The sequence below is a fragment of the Bidens hawaiensis genome, unplaced genomic scaffold, assembly GCF_021521415.1.
Source record: "Bidens hawaiensis isolate Kalapana, Puna unplaced genomic scaffold, B.hawaiensis_p1.1 tig00014831_1, whole genome shotgun sequence".
Classification (NCBI taxonomy): Eukaryota; Viridiplantae; Streptophyta; class Magnoliopsida; order Asterales; family Asteraceae; genus Bidens; species Bidens hawaiensis.
This window is the reverse complement of record NW_027492310.1, coordinates 544,334-563,801: the sequence shown is the minus strand read 5'-3', so window position 1 is coordinate 563,801 and position 19,468 is coordinate 544,334. Positions and strand designations below refer to the sequence as shown.

Below are 19,468 nucleotides of genomic sequence, written 5' to 3'. Positions count from 1 at the left end.
ATAATAAGTAATTTGTTTAAGTTTGTTGGAAATCTTGTATTAATAATCAACAGAAATAATGAAACAATCGACACAGTAAACCGGGCTTGTGTTTAACACAATTCCCTTAAACAGATTCGCGGTCTGTTCCCAGGGTACTCCGGTTCGAAATAGAATCGGTGCTCTTCCGGACTCGATCACTTGCCTAAAACGAAAACGAAATAATATTGTTGCAGAGAGGTAGAAGAAGAAGAAGAAGAAGAAGAAGAAGTGTGTTTGATTTTGGTGTGTCTTGACTAAAATCTGGTCATGGTATTTATAGCTAAGAGTCATAACCATATAATCAATTCTTAGTTATGACCATTAAAGAATATTAAATAATAATAATATTCATCTAATGACCATTATAAAAAGAATTGAAACTGAATCACAATAATCATAATCATTATGATTATTAATGGTATTGACCAGACAACCAATTTGAATTTCAAAAACGAATTCAAAAACTGTCTCACGTGGGCTCGGGTTTTCGGAGTTGCATTCGTGTCCGCGGGACGTGCGGTCACGCACGAGTTCGATGAATTTCTAGTCCAGAAACTCAAATTTGCACCCTCCCCTGCGCATGCGTAGGACTTGTGGTAAACATGTCATAAAGAATTCAAATGGGTGTAAGGGCTCTACCTTATAAACCATTCATTAATTTGTTCCCAATCCGATATGGGACAAACATTTCCACTTCCTTCATTCACACACTTAAAACTTCCAACATGTTGTTCATATTTACCGAACATCCATCACATATAGCAAAATATTAAATAAAATATGAAATTCATATGCCAAGAATAGTGCAACATTAAGGTGTCAATATCGACCCATAAAATACTTTTATGTTGCCTTATATCCAAAACGAGTCGAATAAAAAGGTTTAGTTAAAAGAGGACCGTGTTGAAAATTGGTGGACTATACTAACATACAACCTCCTAAACTATTTTAACTTCAAACTTACATGCAAAATAAGAAACCAACTAACATTTTGTAACTGATTTTGCACTCAATTTTTCAGGCCAATGTGGTACGAGCTTAGTTGACGTAATATGACACTGGCAGTAGGTTAGTATAACAGTTTATGGTAAAAAAGTTATAAGGTTGCCTCTTGGTTGTGTTACAGGTATCTTTTCCAAATTTTATAGTTTAAAAGAGCTCAATCAATTGTATGGATGCTTCATATCGTTTTCAACAAAAAAACATTTCGAAGGTACTATGGTATCTAATGGTCAAAATCCCGTTGGGGTGTTTGCTGAGGAGGTGTATTCCTTTTATAATGATCAATTGATATAAAAGTATGTCGTATTTTATATAATGTTTTGGTTATATGACTCTCATGTCGCGAATGATTCAAACTTTGACTTTAAAGGTTAAACATGGTTTTTGTTAGCGGTGGTAACTGTCAAATGGGGTTGAGCAATGAGTTGCTTTTATTACGGGTCAAATGACTTGATGTGGCGGGTTGACTCACAAACACCTTTATTGTATATTGTTTAATAGTTAATGTTTAGATATGGTTACATAAAATCTTTATATAATATGAATATATGATTAAAGGTTGTATGAACTAAAATTGTTTGTTATTGTAAATTCATTTCAACCCTAGCCAAAATGACAAAAAAAAAAGTAAATATGAAGAAGCTAACAAAACATATTCGTCGTCCGCCGAAACATTTCACTGCATGACCCACCAACCCCTAGGTATACCTATTGTGGCATGTGTCGGCTCTTATCAATATCGTTTTGATTGAACTAAAGCAACCACTTTCTTAAATGGTTTTGGAGTTGAATCGGCTTCAGGGCTTGGGAATTCACATATAATCAACTGATGTCCTTAGTTTAAATCATAAAATTATGTCTTTCAATTAAATATTATTGTTCATCATGCCCATTTGTGTACATGTATCTAGAATCCACTTTCTAGCTGCTACGTTGGGATAAAAACAACGCGAACCATCACCGGTGTAAAACCTTAAATCCATCTAAAATGAATACCAAATTCTAGCTCTTTTATTACGATAGAATAACTAGAGTTCAATTATTTAGGTGTTTGTAAAAAAACTGAAACATGTAGCAAACCAAATTCAGTTTGGTTGTACTTATATACAACATTAATAAAATGTATACTAGACTTTCATTTGTTTTTTATTTTCGTTTTTTAACAAACTTATGTTTCTACCCTTAATTTCAATAAAGTTATCATATATCCCTGACATTAAATAATATTTCTTATTAAATAATTTATGTTACCGGTTTCAAACCACATCCTTAGTTTTCTTTTATTTCCTTTTAAAAATTTTTTCCCTTTCTTTGAGTTGTTTTTTTATCCGTCTAACAATTCAAACCGTAATCCCGCAGACATTTTGAAAGTTACATACTTGTTGTTTAACATTGTGTTATAACGTGTAGCACATACATTGAAGTGTTTTGCTTTAGCGCCCATTTGGGAAACATTGACAACTCGTTGCACATGCTCCTAACTCATGGAACCTGCAACATATCATACAACCTATAATCCCTGCCTCGAGATAAGTGGATCCCCATGTTCAAAGCCCCTGCAATCTCACCAATATCCTTGCACTCTTGGATCCCCATTACCCATTACGTTACAAATGAAAAGTTGTTTGGTATGGCTTACACAACAACACTATATGAGATTCGGTCGTCACCAAACTGTTAAGATGTGTTTATAACATGAATTGCTTTACCAGCAAAAAGGGGGTACTCTTCAATGAGACCCTTGTCTCTCCCTCTATTTAAGTCTATCTGCCTTATGGTTTTCTTAATTCCCATCACATTACTACTTGTCAGTTTGTAATGCCTTAAATAAAAACCGTTTAGTTCTGCAAGTTAAGTACCAATCACTTAATAGCGTCATCTATCCAATATACGCACACCCCTGTATGCATGTGTACAATCAAATCACCTGTGCTCACCACTTTACAATTTTTACAATTTGTTGACCGACAACTTTGTGGCTTTAATTTGAGAATTTCTTCAATCTCATGATTAAACTTCAACTCTAACAAATCACCAATTAACACACATTCAATCATTTGTGTTGATTAAAAATCACAAAACCCACAAACTTGCTTTATTAATAAATATTTCACAAAACACAATGCATCCAATATATATACATACATCAATATTTTAGTACGCACCGTCGCACAAAAAAATCCAACAAACCATATGCACTTGTGGCAGTACGCTTGCACTAATAACTCATTACACACCACACAAACACACTATAAATTGATACAAGGGTATAATTTGCGTGAACCCGCAGCAACGAGCAGGCACTTTTGCTAGTTGAAATAAACGTATTGCTTTGTTTACCTTGTTATTTGAAATTTGAACAATTTGTGTACTTGTGTTGAAATTAATGATAATGGTATTATTGTCACATTTAATAGTGTCAAATGTGTTTTGAGCAATTGTTTCACCCTGACATTTCGTCATTGGTTGGGGTGTTACACCACACCTAGCAATTGCCATTAGTTATTTAGCACACACTCAGGGTGTTTTTCACAGACCCTCTCTTTGACATACTCCCTTTGGGGGAGAAAGCATGCACAATTTTTTTGGATCTTGTAAGATTGTTTTCTTGCTAGTATACTTAGTCTATTTACCATCTAACATCCCTAACACACATCGAACCATTAACTAAGGTTAACTGGCGAGGTAATATTGAGTAGTACTACTGAGTTTGACAAACCCCACCTGCTTTAGTCGCTCTAACTTGACTTGAGGCCGAAAGGGTGTGACATTGACCTAACACATTGCCTAGTTATGTTATAGACTTTATGACAGGCATAAACAAACACATGTCACGATGGATCCCACACTAATGTATTATGCTAACTAGAGTAATTAACTAGTGATACTGTTTACACTATCTGGGCATTTAAAAAACTTGTTTTTAGATACAAACCTATGAACTCACTAACCATGGTGCTGACGATTTAGCATATATATTTCCCAGGTCACTAGAGGAAGTTGCACGGATAGGAGTCGCATGCATGTCACACATAAAAATTAACTATGAACTTTTGTTTTTCAATATTTGAACTTTTGGGATGTGTGTCTTTTGTGCTTTTGGTTGCTTTGTTATGGTTTGGGCACTTTTTCCCGCCTATTATGCTTCTGCTATTAAATGTCTAAACTAGGAAACATTTTTTTTTTCGTTTTGGGCGTTGATAGTTATTAAATAAACTTAGATGTCGTTTGGTGTAACTAATGGCTAAGAACCTGGTATAAAATGTGCCTCGCGTTAAAAGCACGCGTGAGAAAATTGAGGGTGTCACATCTCCTTTTTTTTGGAAAAGTATGATATGACATCGAAGTAGAGCTTATAAAGACCTTCCATAGTTCCTCTCTTGTTGCCTCTTGCGCAAGTCTTTGTAGTTGTCACACCCGCACTTAGGGCCTAGGGGTGTGACCAATAGTTGGTACCTGTTTTGTAAATGTATCAGAGTTTAGTGGAAGTCTTTAGTTTTATAATAAAATATTAATATATATTTTTAAACATTAGTTTATTTGTAAACCTTAATTTATTATTTAATAAAACATTTTGTTTTATTAGAAAGCTTCTCGAATAGTAGATATTCGAGGAATTTGATTTATAAACCTTGTTTGACTTTATAAAACTTTGTTTGAATATAATTTGCAATATTTTAATTATTTAAAATATTTAGCCATCTCTACCTTACGAGCATCTATCTCCATGAGTTGGCTATAATTCCATGCTACCTGTGCTATCTTTATTTCCTTTAATATTTGGAGAGAAATACGTCAGCGATATGCTAGTGAATCGTTGACTCTAAAAACATTTCATAAATCTTTCATTGACTGACAAGATAGTTTTCATGAAACACCCTCAGCAGAAACATCTTTTATTTCTGGGATTTGTACCACTGCCATACACACACAATTACGGTTCTTCGGGAACTGACGCCCATTGGAGAACTTTTATTATGATCTCTAGTCTGCGGCCACGTAGCCTTGAATGATAGACTAGATTAATTATGTTTGAATCCAGACACATGTGTACTCGGTCTGAGTTGTTTTTATTTTCTACCTTATATTTTAATATGGATCACGTAATCCCATAAATCTTTATTTGAGTGTCTTTTAAGAGAAACAACCCGTTTATCTTGACTGAAAAAGGTTTAACGTATTCACCTGTGACTATCTGTTGTGAATGATGTGGTGATCTCGTTTGAAAACCTTTGTGAATGAATGAATGATTGACCTATAATAAAATAGGTTAATATAAATACCCGAATCGTCTCTTAATCCGGCTACAGACCTTTAGCCTGGTTTTGATAGCTTAAACCTTGATTGATCATTTGTTTGTATAAAATACTTTGGACATGAATCCTTTCTCTTTATTTGCTAGTCATGTGCCATGTTTATTCTTCAAGAAGAAATGTCTATGATACGTTTCTTTTTCAAGAAGAAACGTCATTTATCTAAAACCTTTGTATGTTAAGTCTTATGTTTCTTAAAAATAAAGAAACACTATCTTAACTATAACCTTTGTTCATAAACTTTTACTTTTCATTAAACATTTCAACTATATCCTTCATATGTAAAAGCTTAAGTTTCTTAATCATAAAGAAACTATATTTTTAATATAATCTTTGCTGATACTATTTTGTATTTCTTATTTATAAAGAAATTTTTATTTAATTGTTATACTTTGATCAAGGTCTAGGCTATACCCTCGACTAAGGTCTAAGCCTTTATTATTTTATTAATATTTTATTCGGACAGAACTGTTACCTTGTTCGGCTTATTATTATCTAGATTCTCGGGCAGCACTTCGACGCTTGCACGTATAATGAGAATCTTGATCAACAACTCCTCGACACGCAAATCGAGGCAACATTCGGGGGTCGCCGTGTCGTGTACGTACTTCGAGGCGGGACGTTGGGTCGTCTCGGGTCGGCACGGTTTACCAGGTCGTCACGCGTTACTAGGTCAGCACGCAAAACGAGGTGCGCCGGTCGTCGGGATTGTCAGTACGAACTTCGAGGTGTCATCGGTATATGGTGCGGATTACGAGGTTACGATTGTTGGGTCGGTGGCACGGAAATCGAGGTAGAGAGAGAAACTTTCTAGAGAGAGAGTGGGAATTTGGTGTGAGAATGAATGAGCCATACACTCCTATTTATAGGCTGAAAAACGAACCCATCGCGGTACGCGATGGTTGCTGAAAACCCCGTCGCGTATCGCGATGTAGGTTTGGTGAGTCACCAGTAGCTTCGCCATGTGGCGCCACGTGGCGGACGCTGTGCCACGTGGCAAGACATGATGCCACCTTGTGACACGTGGCGGACACGTGTCACCCTGTCAGACTTCGTCATCGCGATACGCGATGACGTTGGGTTTTGGTTTGTCGCGTATCGCCGACAGCCCGTTTCTTGGGTTTAGAAAACATACACATCGCGGTACGCGGTGGGCCTCCTTTTGATCCGTCGCATATCGCGATCGAACAGGAAAACATAATTTTCTCTTTTAGTCCTTGGATTTTGAAATTTGGCATTTTTTGGTCCGAAATTTTTCGTGATGTTACATCCTCCCCACCTTGGAATGAATCTCGTCCTCGAGATTAGTGGTGAGTGATTTCTTGCTTATCTATTTACAATCAGACTCTTTCTAATCTGTTGCTTGAGCTTAACTTGAACCGTTTGCATGGTTTGCAATTTATGATTTGTTGTTAACTGATATCTTTGGGTGACATATTCAGTCAATAGTTGAGAATATCATAAGTAATTGTAAATTGCTAAGCACAGTGGCCAGTTGTGTTTAACTATTTACCTTACCTTTTGTATTCTAAACATTTACTGATGTTAACAAGACTGCTTCTTGGATTCAGTCTATCGAATCCTTACTTATCTTGATACCGTTCAAAATATTCATACTTGAGTAATAATATTCCTTTATTTCTTGATCTTGACGGATTCCTTCCATTTATTTTTATCAATTATACTCTTGAACTTTTAAATGTTCAGATAACTGATTTCTCTTGAGTAGACATGTTTTTATGTCTTAATTTAATTTATTCATTTCATCTTTAATTCATATTTCTATAGATGATGAAGTATGATATAGTCTAAATTTAACTATCTCTTTTCACTTGCATATAAGCATTCTTGTGTAAAGACACGATCTATATGCTAATATCTTTCTTTATATACATTAGGGATTTAAAACCCTTATATGATTACAAAATTTCTCGTTTAAAACGAGATTACAAACATTTTACAAGAGCTAACTAAACTATTAGTTATTTCTAATGCCTTTAGATCTTGACTTTCGTTGGAATACTCTTGTCTACTTCTATTCTTGGTTGGATGCATCTTGTATGTTTAACATATTATCCTTTCCTTTCTTATCACCACTTCCAATAACGGTGTTTGTCTTATTCGGACATTCTGAGCTGAAGTGTTCGTTTTCTCCACAGCTAAAACATACAACTGTTTTCCTTTTGCAATCGTCTTCCGAGTGACCGAGTTTCTTGCAAAAGTTGCATGTGATCAATGGAATATTTTTGGGGAAGTTTGTTGGTCTTAAACATTTCCCGTGATGTCTCTTGCCACAACTTTGGCAGACTAGTCTTGTATATTTAAAAGACCCTTCCTCCTTTTCTTTGCCTTTCTTTGTTTTCTTTTCCTTAATTTCTTCTCTCGTTCCTGTTGGTCCCCCCGGGGCGTCGGCGATCGATACGAGATCCGCACGAGGTCTAGGAGTGCGGAATCCTCCTAGACTCGTTTATGGTGTACAGACAAATAACACAAACACGTACACGATCAAATACACAAACAAATACTAGAACGGGATAAACAAATCTGCAGATTCATATATAAAATAATCACGTTACATACCGTAACAAAAACAGAAAACACGACTGACCCGAGGTGAGCTCTACCTCGGGTCGTCTCACACGACTCTAGTCTCTTACTCTCTCTCAATAAACAAGCTGCTCAAACACACACTGATTTCTAGATTACTAAAACTAAACAAGACACAACTATATATAGACAAACATTCACGGGCCTGGGCTTCAGTAGGCGAAGTTGTGCTAACTTCGCCGTTGGCGAAGTTGTGATAACTTCGCCTAAGGCAGAAGTTGTTACAACTTCGCCGTTGGCGAAGTTGTTCTAACTTCGCCTAAGGCGAAGTTGTGCTAACTTCGCCTGTGGCGTTCCGCTGGTCTGAATTGCATAGCGACGGTCACAAAATGCACCAACAGTCTCCCCTTTGACCGTTGCTCTCAATTCTAACAAACACGAAAGATCATCTGTTACAAAACATGCACCAACAGACTCCCTCTTAACTGATGATCTTCTGTTTGCAGTCAACCAGCCGTGTCTGAAACTGTCCTGTAGCTTCACAAATCTACCAATCACCCAGCGTCTTCCATATCAGATCTCCCCTTCAGTGTAAGCTTCTCCGACTATAACGATTGAGGTCTTTGTAATGCATGCATCCTCGTGCCAATAGATCATCTCAACCAATCACGTGAGTCCATCTGACTTCACCAACACATGAAGTTGGGCTTCCTCCACAACTTCACCAACTCGTCGGCATACGATAGGGATTAATCTTCAACTACTCAACATCAAGTGATCAATTTCATCACAAAACCACCCTGACAGAATCTAACACACGACCATTAAAAAATCTGAAGCATCTTCAATCACCAGGGATAACGATCAGGAACATAACACTTTAATTCCCGGTTAAATCCAACTTGTTCCAGAATCTTCACTCTAATAAATAAGCATCACGTTTCAGGATCCAATTCTAGAACGCCTTGAAAATAACATAAAAAATATGCTCTGACCGCAATCCAGTAATGACGAAAAACCTTCAGTTCAATTTGACTTTCTTCGGTTGGTCACCACGAACAACAACAATTTCCTTGCCCATAAACACCCGAATATGTGTCAATATCCAGTTACAAACAATAACCCATTCACAACCTCAACTCCAAATCAGAGTTGACACGTATTTGTTCACACGTAAAACCAAAAGATAACAAGATCACTCGTTGACGGAACAACATCTTCGGTCTCACAATAATCGTGTACACCCGGCCATACAGACGAAAACTCCAATTTTTTTTTTTTTTTTTTTTTTTTTTTTAACTTCACCTGGCTGCTAACTTCGCCTGGCCATAACTTCGCCTGACCATAACTTCGCCTGGCCATAACTTCGCCTGGCCATAACTTCGCCGAGAAGTCAACTTCGCCTAAAGTCAACTTCGCCTGTTCATAACTTCGCCTGACCTTATATCTTCGCTGAAACCCTACGAACAGTGACGGCAACTTTGCCTGATGAACAATAACTTCGCCTGAAGAACTGTTCGGCCAGAAACGCACAGAAACGTGCCAAAAACACCAAAACGCAGATCTCGAACCATAGCGTAAGAGCCTAAGGCTCTGATACCACTTGTTGGTCCCCCCGGGGCGTCGGCAATCGATACGAGATCCGCACGAGGCTAGGAGTGCGGAATCCTCCTAGACTCGTTTATGGTGTACAGACAAATAACACAAACACGTACACGATCAAATACACAAACAAATACTAGAACGGGATAAACAAATCTGCAGATTCATATATAAAATAATCACGTTACATACCGTAACAAAAACAGAAAACACGACTGACCCGAGGTGAGCTCTACCTCGGGTCGTCTCACACGACTCTAGTCTCTTACTCTCTCTCAATAAACAAGCTGCTCAAACACACACTGATTTCTAGATTACTAAAACTAAACAAGACACAACTATATATAGACAAACATTCACGGGCCTGGGCTTCAGTAGGCGAAGTTGTGCTAACTTCGCCGTTGGCGAAGTTGTGATAACTTCGCCTAAGGCAGAAGTTGTTACAACTTCGCCGTTGGCGAAGTTGTTCTAACTTCGCCTAAGGCGAAGTTGTGCTAACTTCGCCTGTGGCGTTCCGCTGGTCTAAATTGCATAGCGACGGTCACAAAATGCACCAACAGTTCCCTTATCATTCTTATCCTCTTCTTGATTTCTAATAAGACCATTCATAAGATAACCGGCTAATTCCATGGCTGAATCAGCTGTTTGAGGCAAATTAGATCTTACCATATCTCTAATTTCCCGAGGTAAACCCCAAATGTAGCGGGTTACTTTGTTGGATTCGGGTATTACCAAATGTGGTACCAATCTACAATACTTATGAAACTTAGTATTGTATTCCTTGAGATTAGTGCCTTCCACTTTTAGTTTCAAAAACTTAATTTGAATAAGATCAAGTTCATGCATGGGAGAGAACTTTCGTAACACTAGTTCTTTGAATTCTTCCCACTTCATTTGGTACATAGTTTCTCTACCCTTTGACATGATCAGGGTATTCCACCATTCCAAAGCTTCACCTTTAAAGTTGTGAGAGGAGTATTGAATCTTTTCGATCTCGGTACATTTGCTGATGATAACAATGGACTCGATTTCTTCAATCCATCGTACAGCTGATATGGCACCTTTATCGCCATAGAATTCCTTTGGTCCAAGTTCCTTGAAGTTTTTGAAAGTACTGCCTTGAATTACTAGTTGTTTCTTGAATTTACGATTTAATTTGTTTTCAGCGTTTGAACTATGAACACTTTCTTCATGATGAGAAGGTTTCTTATACGGATGAGTTCTTGATGATTTATTTGAATGTTCTATTTTATGTTTTTGTGACCCTTCTTTCATTTCATCGACGAAAGGAGTCATTGCATTATGAATCATTTCTTGAATTTGAACAAGATACTGTGCAGGAATCTCCTGTTCAGGTTTTGACATGTCCTTGTTGCTTCTATGAGTTGAAGCTTCATCATTATTCTCTTGATTGTTTAGGTTCGACATTCTGTAAACAGAATAGATTTTAGTATGAACGAAATTCTTTATTTGTATACTAATGATTGAATGTTTATAACGGATGTGTGACATTATAATTCTAATCTTTCTTGAGATTGTTCGTCTCGTAATGACACAATTTAATTGTTTATTTCTTTGTTTTGAAATAATTGTTTGAAACGATAATTATATTATTTCCAAGTATTTTAATGACAAAAGTCACTGGGGTTCTTGAGAGGCATCGATATTTTCTTGTTGCATATTCTTGAAATAGTTAGTATATACCTTGTGTACAAATAGAACTCAAGAATTTCTATAATTCTTATTTCTAGGTCATGTTTCATTTAATCCTTGCTAGTTATTTCACGTAGCGTCGTCTTGAGTTTAGTCATCTTTTAGACTTTGTCCACCTGGACCTTTCCTTTATTTGTTAGCTATTACTCTCTTACTTCCAGATGTACTTGGAAGGATTACCTTGAGAGTTTGTGTAATCTTTCTTGACATAATTCTTTTAAAAGATACATTACTAATTTCGAGGAAATTTAAATATATCTTTTATTTATGTTATTACATGATTACACTGTATTTATTATACTTGCATTGTTTATAACTACTAAGACTTTTATTTCTTCCATCTAATAATTAATTTCTTGATCTTGTCATCCTTAACATTTTCTCTTTTCTTCTTTTCTTTTTATCTTTCTTCAGCATCTATTCCTTTAGTATGAGTAAAGTAAGGATCTTGTATTGTTGAATAATATTCCTGTCCCTGTGGATTTTCTTCTGGATAAGTCATTACTTCCTTTCCTTTCGACACCATTGCTTTCTTGGATCTACTTGATACGCCTCCATACGTATTCCGATTTGGAATAATCCGAGCTAGCGGAATGTTAGAATCAAACGAATCTGAATCTTCCTCCATTGCTCTTTGATATGAGCTCTCATCACTAGATATAGGAATTGGGAGAAAAGATGTTCCCATATAGCCTTTCCCTTTACCGGGTAGAAGCTGAACAGATTATTCGCTAGATTGACGATCGCACATCTGTATGAGGTTATATTGGGGATAGGAGCGGGTTTTCCTATCTTATCCGTACTTGTTATATTTTATTCGTATTTTTAATCATTCAATTATTTCTTTGATATCCTTACTTGGATACTAATGATTATTATAAACTTATTTCTAATCGAAGCCTAGGTATGATTAAATACCTAATTCGCTAAGATCGATGGCTCTGATACCAACCTGTCACACCCGCACTTAGGGCCTATGCGTGTGACCAATAGTTGGTACATGTTTTGTAATGTATCAGAGTTTAGCGGAAGTCTTTAGTTTTATAATAAAATATTAATATATATTTTAAAACATTAGTTTATTTGTAAACCTTAATATATTATTTAACAAAACATTTTGTTTTATTAGAAAGCTTCTCGAATAGTAGATATTCGAGGAATTTGATTTATAAACCTTGTTTGACTTTATAAAACTTTGTTTGAATATAGTTTGCAATATTTTAATTATTTAAAATATTGAGCCATCTCTACCTTGTGAGCATCTATCTCCGTGAGTTGGCTATAATTCCATGCTACCTGTGCTATCTTTATTTCCTGTAATATTTGGGGGGAAATACGTCAGCGATATGCTAGTGAATCGTTGACTCTAAAAACATTTTATAAATCTTTCTTTGACTGACAAGATAGTTTTCATGAAACACCCTCAGCAGAAACGTCTTTTATTTCAAGGATTTGTACCACTGCCATACACACACAATTACGGTTCTCCGGGAACTGACGCCCATTGGAGAACTTTTATTATGATCTCTATTCTGCGGCCACGTAGCCTTGAATGATAGACTAGATTAATTATGTTTGGATCCAGACACATGTGTACTCGGTCTGAGTTGTTTTTATTTTCTATCTTGTATTTTAATATGGATCACGTAATCCCATAAATCTTTATTTGACTGTCTTTTAAGAAAAACAACCCGTTTATCTTGACTGAAAAAGGTTTAACGTATTCACCTGTGACTGTCTGTTGTGAATGATGTGGTGATCTCGTTTGAAAACCTTTGTGAATGAATGAATGATTGACCTATAATAAAATAGGTTTATATAAATACCCGGATCGTCTCTTAATCCGGCTACAGACCTTTAGTCTGGTTTTGATAGCTTAAACCTTGATTGATCATTTGTTTGTGTAAATTACTTTGGACATGAATCCTTTCTCTTTATTTGCTAATCATGTGTCATGTTTCTTCTTCAAGAAGAAATGTCTATTATACGTTTCTTTTTCAAGAAGAAACGTCATTTATCTAAAACCTTTGTATGTTAAGTCTTATGTTTCTTAAAAATAAAGAAACACTATCTTAACTATAACCTTTGTTCATAAACATTTACTTTTCATTAAACATTTCAACTATGTCCTTCATATGTAAAAGCTTAAGTTTCTTAATCACAAAGAAACTATATTTTTAATATAATCTTTGTTGATACTATTTTGTATTTCTTATTTATAAAGAAATTTTTATTTAATTTTTATACTTTGATCAAGGTCTAGGCTATACCCTCGACTAAGGCCTAAGCCTTTATTATTTTATTAATATTTTATTCGGACAGAACTGTTACCTTGTTCGGCTTATTATTATCTAGATTCTCGGGCAGCACTTCGACGCTTGCACGTATAATGAGAATCATGATCAACAACTCCTCGACACGCAAATCGAGGCAACGTTCGGGGGTCGCCGTGTCGTGTACGTACTTCGAGGCGGGACGTCGGGTCGTCTCGGGTCAGTACGGTTTACTAGGTCGTCATGCGTTACGAGGTCAGCACGCAAAACGAGGTGCGCCAGTCGTCGGGATTGTCAGTACGAACTTCGAGGTGTCGTTGGTATATGGTGCGGTTTACGAGGTTACGATTGTCGGGTCGGTGGCACGGAAATCGAGGTAGAGAGAGAAACTTTCTAGAGAGAGAGTGGGAATTTGGTGTGAGAATGAATGAGCCATACACTCCTATTTATAGGCTGAAAAACGAACCCATCGCGGTACGCGATGGTTGCTGAAAACCCCGTCGCGTATCGCGATGTAGGTTTGATGAGTCACCATGTGGCGCCACGTGGCGGACGCGGTGCCACGTGGTGACACGTGGCAAGACATGATGCCACCTTGTGACACGTGGCGGACACGTGTCACCCTGTCAGACTTCGTCATCGCGATACGCGATGACGTTGGGTTTTGGTTCGTCGCGTATCGCCGACACCCCCGTTTCTTGGGTTTAGAAAACATACACATCGCGGTACGCGATGGACCTCCTTTTGATCCATCGCGTATCGCGATCGAACAGGAAAACAGAATTTTCTCTTTTAGTCCTTGGATTTTGAAATTTGGCATTTTTGGGTCCGAAATTTTTCGTGATGTTACAGTAGTCACCCTACCATCCTACGGTCTCCTCCTCCAAACCTCTTTCCACTTATTTAATTGAAACACTATTAACCAGATAACAAGAAAATGATTCAAAATGCAATCTGAAGTTATTTAACAATTTACCCAGATCCTATTATTATTGTAAAAATATAAAGCTAGCTTAGCTAAACTAAAATTAACACTTAATATTTATTATAATACATTAAGTAGAAGATAATACTATGATGATCGCAAGTAGGCTAAATGCACATATAATGTGGACTTATGTATATAATGAATATCTTTAGAACTTATATATTTAAAATTTTGATTAGCACACTTATTTGGGTCCTTAACAAACCGAGTCATCTAATTTTTTTCTAACTAAACATGAGTTTTTTTCTAAAAATTTAACATGATAAAATATTATCTTATCACAATATCAGATAAAAAAACAAGTAAACTAACAATATGTAATGTTATTGCTTAATCTAATTAAAGTAATATTTGTATAAGAAAAATATTACTAAAGTCAGGAAAAAAGTTTATTATAATCAATGTGATTTTTAAAGTTCCTTAGCTAATCATCACACTTGTAGGGGTATAGTGATAAGATGCTTTTTTTCTATAAATATGTTCTAGATTTTAGGTATAAAAATGGGTGTTGCTAAACGTACCCTCTTCCCCTTTATTTTTACTAAACGTGTCCCCTCTCAAGTTTTACATTAATACGATTTAAACATTTATGTTCATTTTTGTCATTTTGTTATCTTTTATTATCAATATTAATTAAAATAAAGTTTTTATTATTATGATTTAAATAGATTTTTTTTGCATATTATATATAATGATATTACTGCAAGAAATGCGAGAATGAGTAAGGGCCACTAGTTTTAATATAAGTTTTAAATGCTTAAAACTAAATGAAGAAACTATTAATCATTTTCTTTCTTCAATTAAAATAACTAATAAACCATAATAATTACCTACTTAATTAATATAACTAATTAAATTATTATATTTGAAAAATATTAAGAACTCATTTACTTTTATAACTTATTTTTTGTGTCTTAAATGTTTATCCTACACAAGTATAATTTATTCATACATTAAAATTTCTTTCTATCCAAAACTAATTTCTTCCAACTGAATATATTAATATCCATCAACACATACTTACATTATAATGAATACTACCAAAAAATATTTTACATGTGTTTGCATTAGATATCAACAAAAAACATACAACATACACAAAAACGTATAATCTACACTTATTCTAAGAATAAGACAACATATCACCTACACACAAAAAACATATAACCTACACACAAAATTCATCATCAATAAAATACACACACACGATAACATATAACCTACACACGAAAATTTTATCTTACACAAATACAATTTATTCATACATTAATTTCTTTTTATTCAAAACCAATTTCTCCAAACACAACATATCAATATACATCAACACGTAGTTACATTTTGATGAATAATACAAAAAACTATCTTACACATGTTTGCATTAAATTTCATTAAAAAATATACAACCTACACAAAAAAGATATAACTTACACTTGTTCTAAGAAAAAGAAAACATATAACCTACATACGAAAAACATATAACCTAAACATGTGTAGCATATGTGTATCTTTGTGTAGTTTGTATAATTGTTGATATCGAATTACATATGTAAGTTGTATGCTTTTTATATGTTGTACGTTTTTATTGCTCAAAAGAAGTGTAGGTTATATAACTTTGTGTAGGTTGTAAATTTATTGTTTGCATTAATGGACACATTTGATGATATTTTTTTATTATTATTTATGACAAGAATTTTAATAGGCATACCCATTGAAAAAAAGAATATTATGTTTTGATAGTTAGTGTTAATAAATACGTTGATATATGCTAATAAATTGAGTGAAAATTTTTTTTAATATAAAGAAATAGTATGATATGAATAAATTGTATTTATATTCAATAAATGAAGAATGTGTAAATAAAAAATAAAACTAAAGTAGTGTTTTTATCTTTTTAATTAGTATAGTTATATTAGTTAGATATATTAATTAGAGAGATATTTATTATTGTAATATTAGTTGTATTAATTGGAGAGAGAGTGTCCATTTATTATTACATTTACATATTTTATATTTATTTTTAAATATTTAAAACCTAAAATAAAACTAGTGGCTCATATTCATGTCTCGCACGTCCCGCACTAATATCATTTCTCTCTTGAACTTAAACATATATATATATATATATATATATATATATATATATATATATATATATATATATGCACACACACATTAAATAACAAAAACTGTTTATGTAAAAAACAATTTTTTAAATAAAAAAGAAAAAAACTTTTTTTTCTATAAGTGTTTTATGCTTTTAGTGTATGTTTCTTTTAAATAATTTTTAAAGATAACTTACTTTTAAAAAGAAACACATTTTTTTTCATCAATAAAACAGAGTAAATAACTTAAGACTTGATCAACAAGTTGTTTCTTTTCTCATGTGACATTAATTTTTTTCATGTGATCAACAACTTAAGACACCTCAATCTATGGCGGAACTGTCAGGGCACGAACTCTGATTGCTACAGCTCTCAAGGTATTATCAATGCAATATTTAAATGACATTATCTATTAATTGAATTCAAGTATCAAATAAATCAAATACAAACAAGTACATAATTCATAATCATACAACAATACAACTTATATCACAAATGATCTTGATTAATTATTTTCTAACTTAAATTCTTCACTAAGTCTTCACCAACCTGCATTAGATTTCTACGGTAACCTGCATATGCGTATAAAATAGAATATTTATCAACAACACATGTTGAGTGAGTAAAACACCAGTTTAAGACACAACAATAATATCATATATTAAATAAAGAAAGATGCAAACTGTTCCATTGAGAATAAACAGTTAAGCCATAGCACAAAACACAATTAATCAAACCATAAAGAAAGCAAACCATAAAGAAAGGGCTCAACTAATCCATATAAATGGACATTAGTTACCAAGCAAGGACTAAACCGTGCCATAAAAATGGACATCGGTTGCCGAAGAAAGCAATAGCGTTCAAATAAAGAAAGCAAGCAAATAGCAAGTTAGGCATAAACCAATATACACACAAGGATTAACAGTTGCGGTTTTGAATACTAAATAATATTTAAATATATAAGATACGCACATGTCCTCAAAAAGGTTTAAAAATAAGTAAAAAGGGGAGTGATTACTCACCTGATCAGATGAACGAAATACAAATGAGGACGAGGGAATGATGAACCATTCGGAATATACCGCCAATGATTCATAGTTAAATAATGGTAATAAGATTTATTATAAACATATGATTTAATAAATTAAGATTTCGATGTGATTTGAGTTATGTTTGAGTTTAGGATGTTTATTAATTGATCGATGGATTTCTATTATGATTGCTATTGCGGAAACATTATTATTAACTTAAGTAAATAAATATAAGTTAAATATAATACCATTTTTATTGTCATCATTCTAAGGATTATTACTTTTATTATTTTATAGGATCACCATTACGTATACTTTATAAAAATATTATAGTTAGACTTGTAAATACATAATTTACATAAAATTAAAATACTAATATGTAAAAAAATAGATAATCATAATAATAATGTATAATTAATTAAATATAGTATGTGATAATATATAAATAAATATTTTGTTTAAATATTTTAATAAAAATCTATTTAATATGTTCATTATAAATATATATATATATATATATATATATATATTTATATTTACATAAAATAAATATAAGCAAAATTTATAAAAAAAAACATTCAACGGCGATAAACATGGATTAAAGTTTCGGGTTTTAAGTAAAATAATGTTTATTTGATAATTAATACTAATTACATTTAATTTATAAAACATTAAAACCAATAAAACAATTAAAAACCATTAAACCAAAATAAACAAAAAGAATGTGCGCTGGCCGGGGTTCGAACTCGCGCCCTGGCCGACTCACATATGTTAACAAATTGCAGACAACCAGTTGGACTAACAGTTCAGTTGGTTAAGAAATAAAAACATAAATTTAAATAAGAACCTGTAAAATTTCCAATTAGATTAAGAACCCTAGATTAATAATCCGTTTATCCGGTAAGTTTTAATTAAATTAATGTTAGGGTTATGATAGTACGAAGAACGGCGAACAAGATGATGTAATTAATTACCTCAGATGATGTTGTAACGAGGTTAAATTTGATCGACGTACTGACGACATTAGGAGGATCAAGAACGCGACTGAAACAATGATGATAATATAATTATTTAGGGGGTTACAGTAGGTGATGGCTAAGAGAACGTGCCTGTCAGTTTAATTGAGTTATTATAGATGATAGCTTGTATAACAAGCCCAAATTAGTGTCGGCCAAATCGTGAATGGCAAGACGAATCATTGTGATCAAGTTAACTAAATTAGGTTGTCGGTTATGCCGTAAATGGTATGTATAATACGTTTGATAATGAAATTACTATATTAGATGAGAGAATTGAGGTCCAAGACTCATAATCTCGTAACCGGGTTCAATAACGGGTAAGGATTTGGGGTTGGTTCTGGATTATCCATATTTTGATGGATTAAAAAGATTATAATATATAAAATTTGCACTACAGCCCCTTAAGTATGAGGGTGGATACACAAAGTGGTCATTGTTATTGTTGGGCTCAAATTGCCAAAGTTTGAGAGTTCTAATTATATATTATATAAACACTTAACAATAATAAAATAAAAGTTATGTAATTCGATAAACGCAATAAAAATTTCCCGAATGTAAAAGCTGGTCGGGTTATTAATAATTTTAAAATCCGAGTTGTTACAGTCTCCCCTACTTTAGGGAATTTCGTCCCGAAATTAAAGAATACTATAAAAAACATTAAATTTTGAGGAAAGGAAAATTTAAAATTTATGATAACACAGAACTTTGAATAGTTAAAACATCGCTCCAAATTCAAATCCTATAAGGGCACTTATATATAGGATGTACCAGCGGCGTATCCACCATGTCCTTATCATCTTTACAATTGTACCGTTATCCCAACTACTTTCGATTCTATATTATAACATACAATCTTA

General features: G+C 33.8%; 1 protein-coding gene across 1 annotated transcript; it reads right to left on the bottom strand.

The window, feature by feature from the left end:
* Positions 1-7,183: 7,183 nt before the first annotated feature.
* On the bottom strand, positions 7,184-10,930 carry LOC143547793 (uncharacterized). Its single transcript, XM_077039124.1, has 2 exons — positions 10,044-10,930; positions 7,184-7,712 (listed from the first exon to the last, which is right to left on the bottom strand). Exons 1-2 carry the CDS (start codon positions 10,911-10,913, stop codon positions 7,644-7,646), a joined length of 939 nt encoding a protein of 312 aa, XP_076895239.1. The 5' UTR covers positions 10,914-10,930; the 3' UTR covers positions 7,184-7,643.
* Positions 10,931-19,468: the final 8,538 nt, after the last annotated feature.